Here is a 19,700-nt window from a genome sequence, read left to right as displayed (position 1 = left end):
TGCACAAGCAATATGATATATTTGCTAAGAAAAGATCCCTTATTGATCCCTTTATGTGAATAAATGTTAAATGTCTTGTATAAGGTCAAGCAAGAGCCTGTAAATTATATACCAAAGATATTATATTTTGGACCCAGGGCTGCATCTTAGAGTTAGAGCCATTATACACAAAAGTAAAATGGTATGACAATTGCATAGTTCCATCTATGCAATGAAAAGAGACTTTTGAACATCGTGATATTATTAAGAATAATTGGTTTTACAGGGCACACAACCTTGGGAAGTCATGTGACCTATATCTGTAATCTGATATGGCCGTTGTCATCCAAGTTGCTCAATAGGGGGAGTGGCCATAGAAATTCGTCCACATTTTTGCAACCAATTGCTCGTAACATAAAACAGCGCGGCAATTATAACCAGCGGTGACTTCTGGCAACAAATGCCAGAAAATTGCTCCCGGTCAGCCATGGCCATTGGGTGCGAGCGATCACAGGGGGAGGGAAGTCGCGATAGCCGTGGCGTGCCTCACCACTCGGTGATGCTCTTGTGGGCTCGCAGCACGGAGGCCTCAATGTCCACGGGGTGGTAGCGCATTCCGCGTAGCTCCATGGCCTCCTCCAGCGAGCCCACCACGTACAGCGCGTCGTGACGCTCTGAAAGGCAGTTTCGCAAAAACGTCGGTCGACGAAAACCCAACCAGACAAAAAGCAATTCATTAAAAGCAGTTCTTTGTGTTCAGTTTGCTTTCTCCGCACCTCCGATTAGCACGGTTGGCTACGTACGTAGTGGTGCGAAAGAAGTTTGACGTACATACATACTTAAGTACGTACATCACTGCCATCGACCTCGGCCACTCGTTCTCTTCTCATTCATTGCGGGGGGTTTTTTTTTTTGACAGGAGCCCGGCACAGAAATGCGAGCAGTAACGAGGGAATGGCGGCACAGAAATTCAGTAGAGCAGAAGCCCAAACACAGTGTTCATTGGGTTGGGGCAAAGGAGGGGGGAAATGGGCTCACTGCCCCCCTTACACAGGGAATGTGCGAGCGGGAACGTGGACTTTTTACACGGGGAAGGGGGCATTAATTTATTCATTAATTCGTTCATTACTAAGAACGACGATCGCATTCTAAGCGGTTTGGTAAAAAAAAAAGAAAACCACACACTTAGTCCCTGCTGCGATCGTTATTGAACGGAGACCTTGCGAGGCCTCATAATTTATTCAGCAATGATGAACCTGTGTCAGTCTTTTTCTCCCAGGGAAAAAAAAAAGTTCCCCAATTACAATTCCCATACTCCCCAGGATATTTGTGAATTTGGTGTTGTAGTTGCATGGGTTAAATTTATTCTTGGTTGACTGAAATTCTGGAGGGCTTTAAATGCCCTTGTGCTATGTTGGGCACTGGTTTGCTTTTCGTGTGTGAGATCGAATAGCATGTTGTTTAATTTACGCCGAAAATAACGGCAATTTTGAAATTGTTACGCTGCGCTATGGTAATAGCTTTTGAAAACAATTCCTTATTGCCCAGGGAAGAAAACACATTGGAAGTAAAAAAAAAAATTGCTGTGCGAAATTCGACAAAACGACGCGGGAGCAAGCGACCCCAGGCGTCAGGGGAACGAACCTCCGTTTGCGTCGGTGAGGTCCGTGCGTCGCAAGAAGCCCAGGTAGCCGGTGCGGGCCCACACGGCATGGGTGTCGCCCACCCTGAGCCGCCCGTCGAAGTGACCCGCGATGAGCGAGGCGTCGCCCACGAATGAGTGGTACCCGCTCGCCCCGTGCGGGCTCTGAACCCATATCTGTCGGCAAGAGTGGAGCAAAAGCAGGCGAGGGTCGACGGGGCAAAACGCATGACACTAACGAACTCGGTGAACCGTGGGTCACTCATAAGGGTTTGCGTGTACAGCAGTGAGATACGACTTGTGGTTTACGGCAATGGTGCAAACACGTGTGTGGATGTATGTTGAACTTATTTCGCACTGTATGAAGCCAAACGTGCTACTCGGAGGTACGGGGGCATGTGAAGAGTCTGTATGTATGTATATCGGGGGTGTGGAGAGTCCTGATCGTGTGTGTATTTTAATTTACTGCAAAATCGTCCTTACTATCTTTAAGATTGTCTTTGGACACGCTGCTTGTTTCTCATCTCCGTCTACTCCCCTTCATGTGCTCTGCACTCCAGTAACCCAGGCCGCCTTCTGTAGAAACCCCCCACTCAACCTCCGCTCAATGGAAGGTTACTCCCCCCTTCTGCGCAGATTCCCCCATGGATCTGTTATTCCAACTCCTCATCCTCTCATCCGTCTGAAAATCCATCAAACCCAGCCATATCTAAATCTGTCCAAATCCAGGCTGAAGATTTTCCTTTTGTTCTCTGCCTAAGATTTTCTTACCGCTCTTTAAATGCATTCAACCATATTTTACTTTATCACCCTCTCCCATCTATGAGCAGCAGTCTCCTATCTCTCCATTGCGCAAATTTGTATTTTCGCAAGATTCCATATTTTCCTACGCTCTGTAAATTGAAATGACATTGCGTACTCGGGTCTGCTGGTGCGCAAATTGTCGAGATCAATCGAGGCTGTTGGCCTCATAGCTGGATAGCGCCCCCTGTCACACGTACTGTGGGATAGCTGATTGACTCGGACAAGCGAGATATGAACTGGACCGCAAAAGTCTTGGGCGACTGCCAAACGGTCCAATTGCAATGTGGACAATTCAATACCACGCACGGCAGCATGTATGAGAGACGTACTTACCATATTCACAGAAACGTTAACAACAAGAACAGCACAATAGCGACATCAAACTAAAAAAAAAGAAATAGAATTTTCCGATGATATAAAAAAACACGAGTTTCTTTCCACAGGGAGGAAAGGATGGTGCTCAGATGTAGCCGAATGCTCTTGTTTAAGCTATTTATACCCGCATTAAAAAAGGAACAACTTATTGTTATTTTAGCGACTGCTTGTACGCGGAGGCAGAAACAATGATAAATTATGCAGGGTTGAGGCTGGTTTAGTATTTATATGGAAGACTGCCTGGGATTACGATGTCTTGTAGGCTTGGCCGGCAAGGTGGCGAGAGAGATAGCGGTACAGGAATGTTTTCTTGAACGTATCTGTGCAGAGCTTTGAGTCTCACCCCCCCCCCCCCCCCCCCCTTGTGTATATGGGTTTTCTCCGGGTAATCCAGTTTACCTCACACATGCCAAAACACTAACTAATGGGATTTGACCAAGCATCCCAATGCAGGACTCTCCCGCAAACGTCTTGAGATTGTCAGGCCTTGTCGTAAAAATGAAAAAAAAAACATTTCAAATGAAGTCTTACCTTTCCCCCCCCCCTTTCCAACCCAGCTTAAATATATGCTCCAAGCATGGTGCTGTTTCATTCAGAAGCTGTCGCCTCGACAGACCTGGTCTTCACCTGAGGACGGCTGCTTGCGTTGTGGCCGAAACGTCGTGAGAATGATTTGATTATGTTTTATTTTGATTATTTTATTACTTCCCTTCTACGTGACTTGACCGAAAGAACCAAGAAGATGAAGTCTTACCTCTCCCAGATCCGAATCTCCCAGTGGCCCAAGGGATTCTGGGTTCACGATCATCACGCGTACTCCAGGTAAGATCTGCGCAAAAATATAAATAAAAATCACCCTCTTAGGCAAAAACCTTCCACGGTCCACAAAGGACACACCCCCCCCCCACCACCCCCATCTCCCCCCGCCCAGTTCCACATTTAGTGCTGGCTCGGCACAGATCGAGGGGCTCAAGGCAGGTTCTGTCCAATACAATTAAGGTGAAAACGACGATGAACATTATCATTCAGTTAATTAACATTATCGGCCGCGAGTGACGTGACCTCCCTAACTAGTCCTGGCTGAATCAATGCTGCCAGTCATTTGGACTAATAACTGCATTAATACGTAACGCGGAAATTGCGAATATTACTTAAACCGTGACCTCCAGTTATTATTAGAACCATTTACAACCATGAAAAAATGTGTTTGTGCATTACACGGGACATTAAAAAATAAAGCGGTTATTTCCTTTTCCATTTTAACAATGTACACATTTTTCTTGGTTCTTTCGGTAAAGTCACGTAGAAGGGAAATAATAAAATAACATAAAAATAAAATAAAATAAATATATATAAAAATTTAAAATTCTCACGACGTTTCGACTGCAACACAAGCAATTATCATCAGGTGTGAAATCCACAGCAAGAAAATTTGAAAAAAAAAATTATTGCTGTGGATTTCACACCTGATGATGATTGCTTGTGTTGCAGTCGAAACGTCGTGAGAATTTTTATTGTTTAATATGTTTTATTTTATTATTTCCCTTCTACGTGACTTTACTGAAAGAACCAAGAATATGAATCCATGCAGTCACGAAAGCTTTAAATCAAAATTTTATGTACACATTTTTTTTACCAAACCACTGCTTTAATACACCTGAAACGAGCAGAAAATAAGACCACATGAAACCAATGTAAATTCTAAAGTGCCTTTTTTGGAAGCGAGATAAGATAAATATAACTGCACATTAAAGTTACCTGTGCTATGTTTTAGATATGTGACAGCGTGGCCTTACTATGGACGGCATGCATAATGGGTAAGCATGATCCCACCTTTCCAGACTCCATTAGGGGCAAGCTGTGTGGCGAACCTTTTTCCACCAGACGCACCCTGAAAGTAAATCGGCACGCTATTAATAAAAAAGCAGTGCCAGAAATCAAAACAAGCACCAGTCTGTCCTCTGACGTACTGCCAGCGGAGATTACTGAATTAGGTAGTAATGGCCAGACAGCCCTGATTTAGAGTTTTGGGCAGATACACAAAAGCAGGCTTTCCGAAAGCACTCTCATTTGATTTACTTGGCCAGAATGGAGATGCACAGTCTAGAAACTCCCTAGCTGTGTTTTGGGTCCAATTTTTTTCATTTTTTTATCAAAGGGGCTTAACAGTGCCGGCTGCCATCAAGAAAGGGGCTCTAAATCTACATGTCACTTAAAAAAAAGTTGAACCTCGCAAGACACTAAAATTGGACTTTGGCGAGACTGCTTAATAATTCATTCCTAGTCACGGATAATCTCCCAGAGGGTATTTATTTGTGCAGTTGTAATAGATTAACGCAATAGAGCGCTGCAGCCATACCTGTCATTTCTTAAAGCTCTCATATCGACGTAGACCGTGGTTGGGTCAGGACCAGATGTGCCCTGAAATAAAGAAAAAATAAATTATTGACCCGTTCCGTTGTTAAAGTCAGGAGGCAGGGGCGGGAAGCAATTTCCATTACACATGTTATTGGATATTGACTCAATCAGTCATCTTTACAATTTGCAGAGGTCTGCTTTGGAACTGTGCATTAAAGAGCCGGTAAACAATAAAACAGAATATGGCTTTGTTGCCTACAACACACCACCGCCGGGGCTTGTAGAAGACTACAACAAGACACAAGACCGTGAGATTTTAGTGAAGGTCTGCTATTTTAAGTGGCACGTCTGTGTTTACCAGCCAGATCAAAGGCACTCTGCAATGTTTACTTTACACCCTGTCGCAAGATGTTCATCACATTATATTTTTAAAACATCTATTTTGAGAAAATTCTGTCATTAGGCAAGTGGCTTTTACTCAGATTAATGATCATAATGGCTGCAATTGGACACATTCACCGATTTCACCAAAATATTCAGCAATTTGGTGGTAAAAATGCTGCCGAATGCAATTAGTCCCAAAGTTAAGGCCTTTGCTTTACCCAGGCCAATATTTATAAGACAGCAAAGTCTATTAATGGCAATGCAAAGGAAATCATCAGGATAGTATGTTTTAAAAGTTCCTTTCTCTTTGACAACTTACAAAACCGTTTCGTTTAATGAAGGGGACACAACAAAGGGCTATTTTTACGTGATCATTATTCAGAGCTGGTATCTTAGACATGATGGGCATTAGAAACACTCAGCGAAGCTCTTTGAAGCAGAAAAATGCACGCACGAGTCAAGGTTAAACTAAACACCTGCTCTAAAGAAATGCGTCCTTCCGTGCCAACCAAGTGTTAAAAAAGACATCAGCAGTATTGAACTGGTGCATAAATTCAAGTGCTGAACTGCTGCAACTCCTCTTTGAGCAACAAAAGAACATTTTAAAGCACTCTAACCAAAAGCGTTTAACAAGAGGTAGAGATGAGCATCCATAAGAACAAGCCCTTCAACCAATCACTCACAAATGGGATTTGGCAGGCATTTAAAAAACCTTGAGAGAAACTCACCGACATAAAAAATATATATATATGGCGCCGTCTTAAATGGTACTGAACACCTGCTGCTGCGAGGTTGTAATCACATCGGGTATTCTCAACAAATACATTAATGTTCTGCCATATGAAGCCAAGTGATTTCACCACCTAAATTGGTTGAGACCAGGGGGGGGGGGGGGTTGGATGACTCTTTCCTTATTGAGGGTCGAATCGAGCTTTCAAATGCCTTTAGTGGGCCAACAAAGATACAAAGATCCCCCGTATAGCCTTAACAGACTGTAGGGGCAAGTGCTGTTAGCGAGCACCTATTAAGGCCGGAACGGTACACGAGGGGGTGGGTGGCCAGCACCACGCCCGACCGCCTTTGTCTCCCCAGTGGCAATGTTTACACACCGTGGGCAAAGCACACATTGACACGCGCACAACCTGGCCAATTCTGTCACTGCAAGAGTCTTTTGCAGTGACAGAAGAGACTGAGTGTGCTAAAATTATAATAATAATAATAATAAAAAACAACGGTGCCAGGTCAAAGGTATTTCCCTCTAGAACCCGACTGGCACGGCTGATAAATACGGTTTTAAAATGGGAGGCCACATGTGGCCACGGGCTACGTGAAAATAATTCGAGGGCCATCGGTGTCCCATCCCTGGTTTAGAGGCGTCAGGAGTGCACAGATGCTTGCACCTGACAGTTCACAAGTCCATCTACCCCAAGTTCCCACCGTCTTGGCTTAAGGTGCACACCAGAGCCGAAGTGAATGGAGTGTGAGCTAGGAGGGCCCGGCTTGCCTAATTGACTGGACTTCGGCAGAGAAGGCAGAGTTTTCCTCAATCCAGAGGTTGTACGTCATGCTGAGGAATGGCAGCAGCGAAAATTGCCTGTGCTCTTTACCTTTGGCCCATTGATTTATATTTACTTACTTATTATAATTGGTTTTGGCGACTGAGCGGAGGCCATTAAACTCCCAGCGAGAGAAACTCTTCCGAGGCCCGGGGAAGTGCGATGCTTATTCCTTTTCACTCTTTTGGTTAATGTGAGAAACAGCGTTATGGCCTCGAACGTATTGCCTTGTTTTCAGGCTTAAGCACCCATAGCCACCACCTGCTTCCACTTTCTTACTCAGAAATGCACCTCAGAATATAAATTCGATCGCTCTCTCAATTGTACTGGTGTTCAGCTGAAAAATATGCTACTATATATAAGTTGTGCAACAGCAACACAGCATACCTCACGAGGCGAACGGTGCACCTTGGCCACCCAGTTGCTTCCGTACCACGAGATTTTTATTTTAGAATAATTACTTTGAATTATTTTTTTTTAATGGCTTAATGACTCGGGGGAGTTGCCGACTGTGCTGGGTACGACGTCGCTTGCCTGCAACCTGGCCCATCAGATGTGGGGTTGGTGGATCAGATTGAAGATTGAAAACTATTCTTTGTTTAGACTGAAAACTCATTTCTTTACAACTGTTTTGAGGTTCGTTTGCTGTCCTGCCCCGCACCTCCGATTAGCACGGTTAGCTACGTACGGTGCAAAAGAAGTTCAACATACATCGTACAAATCATTGTCAATAAACAGGAGACACTAAACTTGCATGACTACTTTGAGGTGACAGTACAGCAAGTAGGCTGCTAATATGCACTCTACATAATTGAAAGTGCTAGCGCCTCTCATATGTACGAGTTTTTTTCAGTTTTCCTGGCTGCTCTGCAATCATGAACAACGATCAAACATTACAAATAGGACCATTTTCGAAGATTCCCAAGACTCATTGAGGCTCTCTTCTGTAAAGATTGAGTTTTTAAACTACCAAGTCTCTCTCTCCTCAATGGCACAACAATCATCTCCGTTGATGGATGAACCAGAGGCAGAAATTCCACATTCTCACAGTGATTGGCCAGTCTGTGCATAGCATGAGCAACTCATGTCTTTCCAGAAAGTGATACTCACTCATAAGGCCTTATTCAGGATTACATGCAGAATTGAACCTCGACCAGCAAATGAACTTGCAGGCATTAAAATTTTGGGTTGAATGCTCTAAACCAGTGCCTCCTCGCAAGATGCATGTCGATTATTAGGGGTCCAATGGCTATGCCAGGAATTTTTAAAAGTGGGCTTGTGCAGGACACGTCGAGAAGGGATGACCCTGGTGGTCGAGACGAATAACAGAGTGACATTCAAAGGAGAGAACATGCCCAAGAGGGCATCCAATGCAGAAACGGAGTGATGAAATACGCGCGATTGCAGATGCTCGGTGGACCGCTGCATTGCGAGACCGTGAGAGATGGGAGACCTTCAACCGGCAGATAGATCACAGCTGTCGATAATTATGATGACGACGAAAAGGACGTCGCCGACGCCGCCGCCGCTCACCTGCAGGCAGATGGCAAGGTTGACCCGGCAGCCGAAGGTGGCCCCCACGGCTCGGAGGGAGAGCCCCAGGTCCTTGAAGAGCTTGGAGAAGGAGGTGGCGAGTGCGATGCGGGGCCGCTCCTCCGCCACGACCACACACGTGCGCACGCCCGACAGGTTCACCCCGCGGGCCTGCAACACCGCAAGCACCACCGCACGCCGAGCCGCACCACGGCAACGCATCACACCACACATAGAACACCACACACCACACCGTGCCATACAACACCACGTACAAAGAGAACCACACGCCACGCCATACCACACCGCGCCAACACACACACAGCGTTAACAAGAACAGGCCCACCGTGTTAGTAAGGGCAACTTTACCGATAACCAAGTGAGGACTAAAAACACATTAGAGCATGGATGCTACGGTGGGTTGAGCCCTGCATAATGCTTGGATGGGTGATCAAGTGTGCACAAACAGGTCGTCGTCGGACATGCAAGGTGGGGCAACAGAGGGCAGTGCAGCAAAATCGATCCTTGTGCTGTACTTCTATGCCACCACATCTATATTACCCGCTTACAACTCACAAAGACGAGCATGGGGAAGTATGGTAAAGTAACTCCAAGGACCTAGCGGAGAGTCCTCATCCAGGAGTGGATTGACAAAACGGCTGTACTAAAATGTACATTTAGAAATTAAAAGTGCATTTTTCTAAGACCAGGGTCCTGAAGTGGTACAGTAAACATGTAATAAAACAACATAATAGCAGCAGAGTCAAAATGTTCATCAATAAATAAATAAAACCCATTAAACTATAAGAACACAACCAAAACGACTAAAGCAATGTCCTTCAGTTTGAGTATTGTAATATTAAGAGACATTATAAAAAAATTGTTACCTGAATGCTATTGTTTGGTGGTGAAACCGAACATTAATTCTAGATTTGAAGCTTTCGTGACTGCAAGGATTCATATTCTTAGGTTTTTTCGGTAAAGTCACGTAGGTAAAACATTAAAATTAATAAAAGTAAAATAAAATAAAAATCACGACGTTTCGGAGGCAACACAAGCTTCCGTCTTCAGGTGGAACCGTCACAGCCACGACAGTCGTGGCTGTGATTTTTATTTTATTTTACTTTTATTAATTTTAATGTTTTACCTACATGACTTTACTGAAAAAACCTAAGAATATGAAACCGAACATTATTTAATTATTACTAAGCTTTTCTCGAACAATCAACATTCTAACTAGAACTAAACTGTCATTGTTTTAATTAGTATATTTTAGGATAGTTCACACCATTAAATCGTTTTTTTTTCACGCGACTTGTCCCAGAGCTTAGGTTGAAATCTGTAAAGCAATTATAGAAAGAACTATTGTTGTTGTCGGTCGAGTCATTGATATAAAACAACTGCAACAAATGCTATAATTAACGTGATGGTTGCGAGATGCCATATGCTAATTCGATTACATTTTGTTTTAAATAGTTCCCTTGAAGGGGGTTATTCTCAAGAGGCCCATCTGGCAACATCAACAGCTCGAATAGCACAGTTCAATAATAACCCGACGCCCCTCCTAGCATTGAATTTTTAAATCCATAACCTTATATTTGATTTGTCAAAGTCTCTTATTTAACCGTGTGAAAGGCTATTGAGTATATATCATAGTCTTCCCATTATTTTTTAATTAGTATTTAGGCCATAAGACCTGCGCGCACAATGACCACTCCCTGCAAATAATTCCACCGGGCCTTCAATGTCCACAATTCAAGTTCACGTCTATAAGAAGGTGCTCGCCATGGATTCTGTACTTTTCACCAAATCGCCCAAAACAGATTCCATTTCGTCAGATCTTGGGAAGCTACGCGGAGCTTAGCAAAGCCGTTCACCTCGCACCGTCTGGTTGTTACAGGCTGTGGGAACACGTGGGGAGAAGCAGAAGGCATTGCCCGAAAGGATCAAAAGCCGTAGAGTTCTCTGTGCGTCTATGCTCCCTGCCTTCACCAATGCAAGCTGAGAGGGACGGTTTAAAGGGTGTTTAAATAACCTCCACAATGCACGTAGCGCCGACTTGGGTGGGACGTGGTAGCCTACTCGCGATGGCCACCTGTTCACCTGTTTTCATGTCACCTTAAACACAACTTACACCTGCAGTCACGAAAACTTCAAATCTAGATTACAACTTATGCCGTCGCCGAGGCAGAAACGGACACCGTTCATTCGTATCCAGACATATATCACCAGCCACACATAACGAGTCACTTGGATTCCACTTAGAAAAAAACAAACATGCACAACAGAATCTCAATGGGCTCTTTCATCCCGGTTTGAATACAATAAGACCACGTGGCCGAATTGAAAAGATGGCATCCGTCGTCCGTGTGCGGCGGCGCATCACCTTAAGCGAGTCGGTCTGCGTGCTAAGCATGCGCGTGCAGTGCTCCATGACCGAGTAGGAGCAGAACGTGTCTCGGATCTTGTACTGGCTCACGGCCGACAGCCACACGGCGGGGTTCGCTTCCAACTCCGCGGGGGGTATGAGCATCGACTGGTGCCCGGCGTACACCCTGAATGCACGGCACAGTGGGGGGGGGGGGACACGTTCCGTGAAATCTCATTCGCTTGCTCGTTAATACAACCGTCGGTGAACGCCAAATTAAATTGCGCTTTGAATACAAAGGTTGATCCATTTCGAGTGGTAGATTTGTATCTCGCGTGGGGAGGATGGTGTTAAGCGATGTAATCAGTGTGCTCAGACCGGCGGGAGACGCGTAGAGGCTTTGAAATAAAATGTTTAGTTTTTTCCTACGGGCTGCATGGATGATATACTTAAAAATAAACCAAAAAGTACATTTGTTATGAAAAAACGCACCGATGTTCGCTAATAAACCACGTAGGGGTTGACATTCGCAATTTACTTTGCAAGGTTGTTATAATTAGTTTTACATTTGATTAACACGTGTTTATTAATTTGCTCTTACCTCTTCCCTGACACCAACACAACATCTCACCTCCGATTAGCACGGTTGGCTACTTACGATGCGAAATAAAGCTTGACGTACGTTCGTACATAAACTGCACATCCAGCATCTTAATTCCGTCGACTCCACGAAGCGCATCTTAATAACCAGCGACAGCGGCAATGCTCGAGCCACTCAAGCATCACCAGGGTGTGACCCCAACAAACCCACTGCGTTTACAACTGCAGTTCCCAATCAGATAGCCCACGCTTTTCCACAAATGCATTTGTTCATAGATATGAAATAAGTGCGCATGAACATGGATATGTGGCAGCTGTCCATGCACTCGAGAACATTAAAGTCTAAAGGGGGCCTCGGTCAATAATCTGCATGCAGCGTAACAGAAATTGCCGCGCTTAAAGACGGCGATTCGTATGATTGGGTGAGTCAAGACGTCAGAGCGCCGAGTCGACACGGCCGTGATGCCGATTTCGGAGCTGCTGCTCGTGTTTAAACGGGGTGTTCAAGTGAAGCGAAATGATGGATTTCACGCCGGTCGCCCTGACGGCACAAAGACTATCACATTAAATATGGTGTTTCACTTGACCTTGTTAAAATTCCAGCTCAGCTGATTGAATGTCTGTTTGATTGCCACGTGACAAATATTTCTGTCTGTGGCAGGGGGCATTTGGGAGAGTGCTTCCCCTCCCCCCCCCACCCCGTGTTGTGAACAGGTGATGTGAAGATATACAGAAGATGTTCTACCATCTCCTTCTGCAGACCATTTTCCAACAAGCACTGCTTCTGCGACATTTCCAAATAGATTATTCATCTCATGGTATGATGCCGATAACACACAAATCGGAATGACAATTGGAGTCAAGGACGAAATAAAGACTACGATTCGAAGGCCCGTCATTAAAGGTGTGCTGGATGCAGATTATTCTATGAAGTTGATCTGTTTGGAGACTTTCTGTGATAGAGGACAGAAGAGGGGGAGGGAGGGGCAAATGAAATACAACAAAGGAGAGTAGTCAAGTGAAGATGCAATCTGTCCAGACATGACAGGGGCAATGCATCAGCTCGCCCATTCAGAGTCCCCCGCTTACCTCGCCTATTGTCAGCGTGGATTAATAGAAGCGTACGGCAAACGACTGCCATCAAACTACTCGGTGTCCCACGCGAATGTATGCAGGGTTGTCAGGAGAACAGTGCATTAGGGCCGCAGCGCAAACAACTTCAAATCTCCCGCAACTTCCTTCATGCGGGTGCGATGTGAAAGTGCATTTACATGCGAGCTCGTTGCTTGTTCTCATCAACAGCAGCGCTTTTTGTTGACCGCTCTACGTTTGAATCGGCGGACAGCAGGAGATGTATTCGTAACTTCACTGGGAAAAGAGCTCTCGTGAACCCGCGAGACTAATCGAGATTTCCCATAAAAGTGTAAATTAGACCGTTTAATACCAAGACAGGCATTGTAAAATTCTGCTAAGGTTGATAGTTTTACCAGCCTGTGTGTTAAACAGTTTTACCCGACTTTATTTTTTTAAATGGAGCAGCAATGTCACGAACACACGGGCGCATTGTAATATGGATGTTCAAATATAATAATACAAAAAATGCCTAATTAAGATGTACCGAATCGCTTTTTTGTAAACTAAACCTTAAATGCACTCTCGTGCAGGAACACAAAAGAGCTCCCAGTACAATTAATTTCGCACACTTCAATTAATCACTCTAACAAAGGAAAAGGGTAGCCAGGACTCGCACTACGAAGGCCAATACGCTCACCTCCCGCCTGTCGGCACAGATTGCATCTTGCACTGAACCTGCAGCTCACACGTGTCGTGTAATCTTTCAGAGGGCGACCTCCCAGGGAATCCTGGCTGCCAACTTGCAAATACACCACCAGCCCCTCCAGCCGTGCTCACAGTACGTAAAAATGCCACCGCTGCCGCCGCTGAGACTGCTCCATAATAGGCATCGATGCTCAAACTAAACGGGCGCAACCTTGCCGCAAATGATAGCTCAACAAAGTGGCTCACCACGTGTAAATTTATAGCAGGCAAATACTCTAAACGCATGTTTCGAAATAAGGAGGTAAAAAGCAGAGGACTCGGAGAAAAATCCACGCGATCGCGAGGAGAGCATGCCAACTTCAAATATACAGGTGTGAGGGCCGCGATCGAACCCACGACCTCCTGTATACCAGGCAAGGTAGTCAACATTTCACCACCCCAAGCCATTGCCATCTCTCACGCTCCCTGGATACAACAATCCAGGGTGTTGGTGATGTATATTGTATCGAGATCTGGGGGCGGCTCAGGTATTTGCCAATGTCTTGAGAGAGCGTAAGCTATTGTAAAACAAAACTTAAGTACATAAGGAATACATTTCCATAATTTCAATAAGGTTAATTAAAATGATTTCATCATAGATGGAAGCTGTATGGGCAACATGTACAATGTATGCATAAATACTGTAAAACAAAGGCCTTCTCCCCCAGAAAAGCCTTAACAGACAGTTGGGACAAGTGCTGTTAGCAAGCACCGATGAAATCTTAGTCTCCCCAGTGCTGATGTTAACACACACCATACCAGATACTCACTGAAAGCACCCCCCGTGACTGGCATGACGTCAGGGGGGCCCTTCATCTAGCAGTAGTTTAACAAAGGGTTGTTGGAGAGATGCAGGACCCGTTCGGATACCACTCGCCACTGATATTAGCCACGAATGGCAATCGAACTCAGGTCTGCTGGGTTCACAGCGCAGCGTGCTAATCATCGCATCGCCGCTCCCCACTTGTATTGTTATTATTACAGCATGTGCATATAGATCTATACAATGACAAGCATAGCATAAAGACAAAGATCCCCCGTATAGCCTTTAACAGACTGCTGGGGGCAAGTGCCGTTAGCGAGCACCTATTTAGGCCGGCACGGCACACGAAGAGGTGGGTGGCCAGCACCACGCCCGGCCTCCTTTGTCTCCCCAGTGCTGATATTTACCCACCACACCAGGTACTCATTTAAGTTCGAGTCGACTCAGATGAGGCCTAGCAACGGCTCAAGCAATCGTCACTGCTGTTGGCCTTGAGCGGAATCGAACGCGGGTAAGCAAGGTTCGTAGCACAACAAGATAACCACGACACTATCGCTCCCCACAAAAACAATGCAGTATGAACAAAGACAAACACACAGGCATATAAAACACGCTGCATAGGGAATACCGCAAAAACACAATTTAATGACGTTGGCAGTTCATTAACACTAAACATTGTCCATTTAATTGAGAACGTACTTCTTCATAGAAGGTGTTGGCTCTCTGCTGATTAACTGGAAATAAGCATCACCTAATCAAGAGAAAGTATGACTGAAGAGGCACGCGCTGCTGATAAATAAGTGTATTTAAATTAATTAATTAACAGAGGAAAGCTTCGCGTTCAAACGTGATAAACAACCGCAGCCCAGAGAGTGCAAAGTACGCTCGGGACCTCTGTGAAGTGCATTGTTTGTTGAAAACAGAACTGATTAAAAATTAATTGTTACGAACATTTTTTCATTAAATTATATAACCTCGTTTTTTCCCAGTGCGTTTTCTCAGCAGGCACGCTCACACTCATGTAAGCTGCACACGCTCCCTACTGGGAATTCCTGCGGAATTGGGGGCCAGTTTCTCCAGACAAATTTGTCCAGCACACAATGGCTTACTCTGGCGAATTGCGTGGTACAATCTTTACTCTGGATCAGGTAAGAGACTGGGGACTGTCCTACAAAAAAAATCATTCATTTGTTTCGCTCCTTTGAGACCGAGTCCACACAACACAAACCCGCGACTGCATTTGGGGTCACAGTCGCAGGAGCAAAGAGGCCCCGGGGGGCATCTCTCAGGTGATGTGGCTTGGGTCACAAAAATGTATAGGTGTGAAACCGGAGCTCGACTCCCGGCCGTGGATATCATCAGTGGCCAGTGACATCTGAACTGGTCTGCGATCCTCTCCTAGGTCGATTTCAGCCTCGAATGAGTATCTGGGTGCAGTGTGTAAACATTGGCAGTGGGGAGAAAAATTTGGCCCGGGTGGTGGTGCTTAACCAAATCACCACCCGCTCATAGCCGCACCGGCTTACAGCTTTCGTCTCAGCCTTAAATTGAGCACCTTCCGTGCAGCGTATTCGACATCAGCACCTGCTGATTGACGCACCCTGCTACAAAACCCAGCAAATGGAGATTCCTGACTGCCTTGCCTCCCCGGCGCTGATATTTACAGACCACACCAGGAACTCATTTGAGGCCGAAACAACCTTTGGAAGGAGGTTCCAGGGACGGCCGCGAACGTCCGACCGACGAGTGCGACCCTTACCCGGAGAGGCACCACAGCACGAACCCCAGGCCGCAATGGGGGTCGAGGCAGAGGGCGATCTGACGGGACGGGTACAGCTCGCACTGGATCTTGATTGAGCGGCACAGCGAGCTGGCTGCCGCGTGCGACATCTGCGACGATGGGGCGGGGGGGGAGGATTATGGGGGGTGGGGGCGATGAGGTGTGAGCGGTGCTATAGCATTCCGCTCTTACACACACATTGCGGCGGTGTATCCGCAATGGCCTAAGAGGCCAGGATTGACCTCGTTTTAATTCACCGCGGAGCCGATGACTGGACCGAAGGACGCCTTATGATTGTGCGAGCACAAATCAAATGACACCATGACCTTTGTCAGTGACACTGCCTTATAATGCAAACATATTTTGTGCGTAAATATATATATAATATTAGGGTTAGATAAAGGGCATCAATCACTGTCTCCAAATTTAAATCAATATATTATGTCCTCCCTCCCTGTTCGGAAGCAGGGTCACTGCCTGAAATATTTGCCTCTTGTAGTTTATACTTTTCCATAGTAACAAAGTGTTAATGAGTTGTTGTTTTTTCATTTGTGTTTGTACACGAGTGCCAAGCACTCATCTACATGTTTAATTGAATTACAATCTTACTGTGTGTGTGTGTAATGGGTGCAGAAACAAAAGAGTGGCTGCACTTTTGACAGACTGGTCACCACCACAGAAATATTTACATTCTGCCAACAGCTTAGGGTCGCCAGCAGACACGGCGACTGAACCGGTGCTCAACTAGGTGTGGAGATGTTTACGCTGTGTGCGTGTGTGTGTATATACACACACACATATATATGAATATAGTATAAGGGGTCGAGCGGTGGTAGCAGTGGACAGCATGATTCCTGCCCATAGCTAACATCATGTGGCGAGTGATATCCAAACCGGTTCCGGACCCTCACGCCTCCACCAATGCACAGTGACTATTGCGGTGAAGTATGCTGAAAGCACCCCCGTGACTGACACAATGTCGGGAGGCCCTTCATCCAGCAGTGGTCTGACAAAGGGTTGTGGGAGAGATGCAGGACCCGTTCGGATACCACTGGCCACTGATCTTCACCACAAAGGGCAATCGAACGCAGACGCGCTGGGTTCATAGCGCGGCGTGCTAATCATCGCATCGCCGCTCCCTACTTTCATTGTTATTGTTACAGCATGTGCATATACATATACACAATGACAAGTCTAAAGACAAAGATCCCCCGTATAGCCTTTAACAGGCTGTTGGAGCAAGTGCTGTTAGCGAGCACCTATTAAGGCCAGCTCGGAACACGAGGTTTGTGGGTGGACAGCACCAGACCTGGCAATCCGTTTGTCTTCCCAGTGGCGATGTTTACACACCGCACCAGGTACTCGTTTGGAGCCGAGTCGACCTAGGGGAGTCCCAGGACCGGTTCAGATAATCGTCACCGGTGAGTGACTGTGAGTGGGAATTGAACTCGAGTTGCCGGGTTTGTAGCGCAGCGTGGTAACGGTTACACTCCCGCCGACGTACGTTGACTCCTGCCAGCATCCCGACGGTGGAGACGCTGAAGTCGAGGTAAGCCAGCATCTCCGGCGTGGGTGCCTTGTAGATCTGAAACAGCTTCTTCTTGGGCAATTCGTCTGTGGGTGCACGCACACACAGAGAGGCAGCCAAACAAGGAGAATCAGCGTCTCCTCCTACTCTGTCGATGGCCACGTCTCGCTCCGCTGTTGTTTAGGTCAGCACTTCTCCAACTCGCGGCGGTCACTTCCCACCACAACGCGCTGTTATCTTCTCACTACGCTTTGCACAGCGTCTCAACACACGGGTGTACGCGTGTACGTGTGTTGAACTTCGTTCGCACCGTACGTGGCCAACCATGCAGAGCGGAGGTGCGGAGGAAGGACAACAAAGTTAGCACAAAAGCACTTCTAAAGAAATGAGTGCATTTAGATGGTGAACAAGTACAAATTATATTGTTGCTGTTGCTATCACTAGGGCATGTAATGATGCATCAAGTCATTGATTCAGAAACATTCTTATGCTCACGATACATTCGTAGAATCATTTGTGTGAGAAATGGTTATTTTAAATGCATGCGTATATGCTCTGCTAATTATATGATCATGCACTGAGGCTACTATCTGAGCAAGCAACTGTTCAGCACGAGACAGAATGAGGAACAATGCGATACAGATGGCAAAAATAAAGACGCAAAAAAAACATTAGATTTTAAAATGCAATAATAGTTATGTGCCCTAATTACATGTCCTATTTTTACACGTCATAGTGTTAACACCTTAATTGGCATTCAAGTGGAGAGCATTGGTGAGTTTTTAAAGGTGAACGTTAGTGAGAAATCACAGTTGCAACTGTGGATAAAAAAACACAGTAATCTATTTTATTATTTATAAGTTAAAAAATCCTTCCATATATATATATACACATATATACACACACAGGGATGAGGGCCTGTGGTCGAGACGAGCGACAGTGGCAGCCAAAGGGAGGAACACAACAGACAGAAAGGTAAGCAATTAAATCGGCTCGTGATGTGTTCAGTAGTGGATTGTTATTTCTCAGAACTGAGAGACACAGCGGGCAGCTTGAAGAGCATTCTCATCCAGCAGTGCACTGATCATGGCCGATTAATTTTATTTTTCTGCACTTAACATGAACGCTGAACTGAATTCAATGCCGATGCGAGGGTATCCTCAAGTCACTTAAGTAGAAGCAGGTGGCTAGAAAGTTCAATCCGACGAGTTGTGAAATTTCCACGGCTCAGCTCTTGTACCAAGACTGATTTGACAAACGGAGGCCAGAGAAGACTACACGGCTACGTTCGATGCGTGAAGACACCATCGGCAGTCCACATGATGGCACACGACCGCAAACGTCACATACGCGCGTTAAATGCAAAGTGTAAACGTAATATAAAAGTGCACGCGTTCAATTGGACCAGAGATGTATTCTTACCCGTATCAATCATCGGGGGCCAGACCTTAGAGTCGGTAACTGCAGCAGCTTCCTTCGACTTTATCAGCTTCATGAGCAGCTGCGTGGTCAGCACGCACACCGACTTGCTCGTCTGCAGATGGAGATGGGAAACATTTCATTGTCATAATTAGTCCTTACTTTGCCAGGTAAGGCCCACTGAGCTGCATAGCTCTTTTTCAGAAGTGACCTGGTCACAAATGATAGCTCAAAGAAGTGGCTTATCATCTGGAGGAGCCAGAGAAAAATCCATGCGACCACGGGGAGAATATGCCAACTCCAAACATACGGGCATCAGGGTCACCACAGCGGCACCCTCTTAAATCATCATATCCATCTAGATGGTCGTCAAAAAAATTATGAACACCCTCTAATTTATCAGATTCATTATCATATTCATTGAGGAATAACTATGAGCAAATAGGATTCTCGCACCAGGACATGATGCCATACAGTTTGTTACGAGTTCACCTTATAGCTCATGGTGTGACCGAGTAAAATAGCTGACCTGGAAAAACTTGATAACCCACAAATTGCCTAGAAGACAGGCTTATGTTGAAATCTTAACTTGAGTGGATGAAATAAGGTGTGTGTGGCTTATCTGTAGAGAACTAACACCATGAAAATATAAAAAAGAAAATTGTAAACAGTTCGAATGAAGCTAACACAGGTTATTTTTAAACACATTTCAGGTTATATAAGTACATTTTTCATAGCGCACCCCTCATAGAAGGCAGATTTAACAGGAAGCAAACTGCCAACTCCATAAAAA

The 19,700-nt window shown here is 45.5% G+C and overlaps 1 protein-coding gene across 1 annotated transcript in view; it reads right to left on the bottom strand.

The window, feature by feature from the left end:
* Window positions 1-19,700, bottom strand: part of LOC133349683 (disco-interacting protein 2 homolog C-like) — a 100,413-nt gene that overhangs the window by 8,603 nt on the left and 72,110 nt on the right. The window contains exons 28-37 of the mRNA XM_061563330.1: window positions 18,911-19,022; window positions 17,465-17,574; window positions 15,940-16,070; window positions 11,018-11,186; window positions 8,632-8,802; window positions 5,160-5,221; window positions 4,634-4,691; window positions 3,555-3,629; window positions 1,624-1,798; window positions 530-653 (exon numbers count right to left, since the gene is read on the bottom strand). Of these exons, the coding sequence (XP_061419314.1) occupies window positions 530-653; window positions 1,624-1,798; window positions 3,555-3,629; window positions 4,634-4,691; window positions 5,160-5,221; window positions 8,632-8,802; window positions 11,018-11,186; window positions 15,940-16,070; window positions 17,465-17,574; window positions 18,911-19,022 (1,187 nt within the window). The remainder of the gene's footprint in view (window positions 1-529; window positions 654-1,623; window positions 1,799-3,554; window positions 3,630-4,633; window positions 4,692-5,159; window positions 5,222-8,631; window positions 8,803-11,017; window positions 11,187-15,939; window positions 16,071-17,464; window positions 17,575-18,910; window positions 19,023-19,700) is intronic.

The sequence above is a fragment of the Lethenteron reissneri genome, chromosome 31 (assembly GCF_015708825.2).
Source record: "Lethenteron reissneri isolate LAM-NWPU_2019-01 chromosome 31, ASM1570882v1, whole genome shotgun sequence".
Taxonomy (NCBI): Eukaryota; Metazoa; Chordata; class Hyperoartia; order Petromyzontiformes; family Petromyzontidae; genus Lethenteron; species Lethenteron reissneri.
Note: the sequence above shows the minus strand (reverse complement) of the source record. Positions and strands in the feature narration are given on the sequence as shown.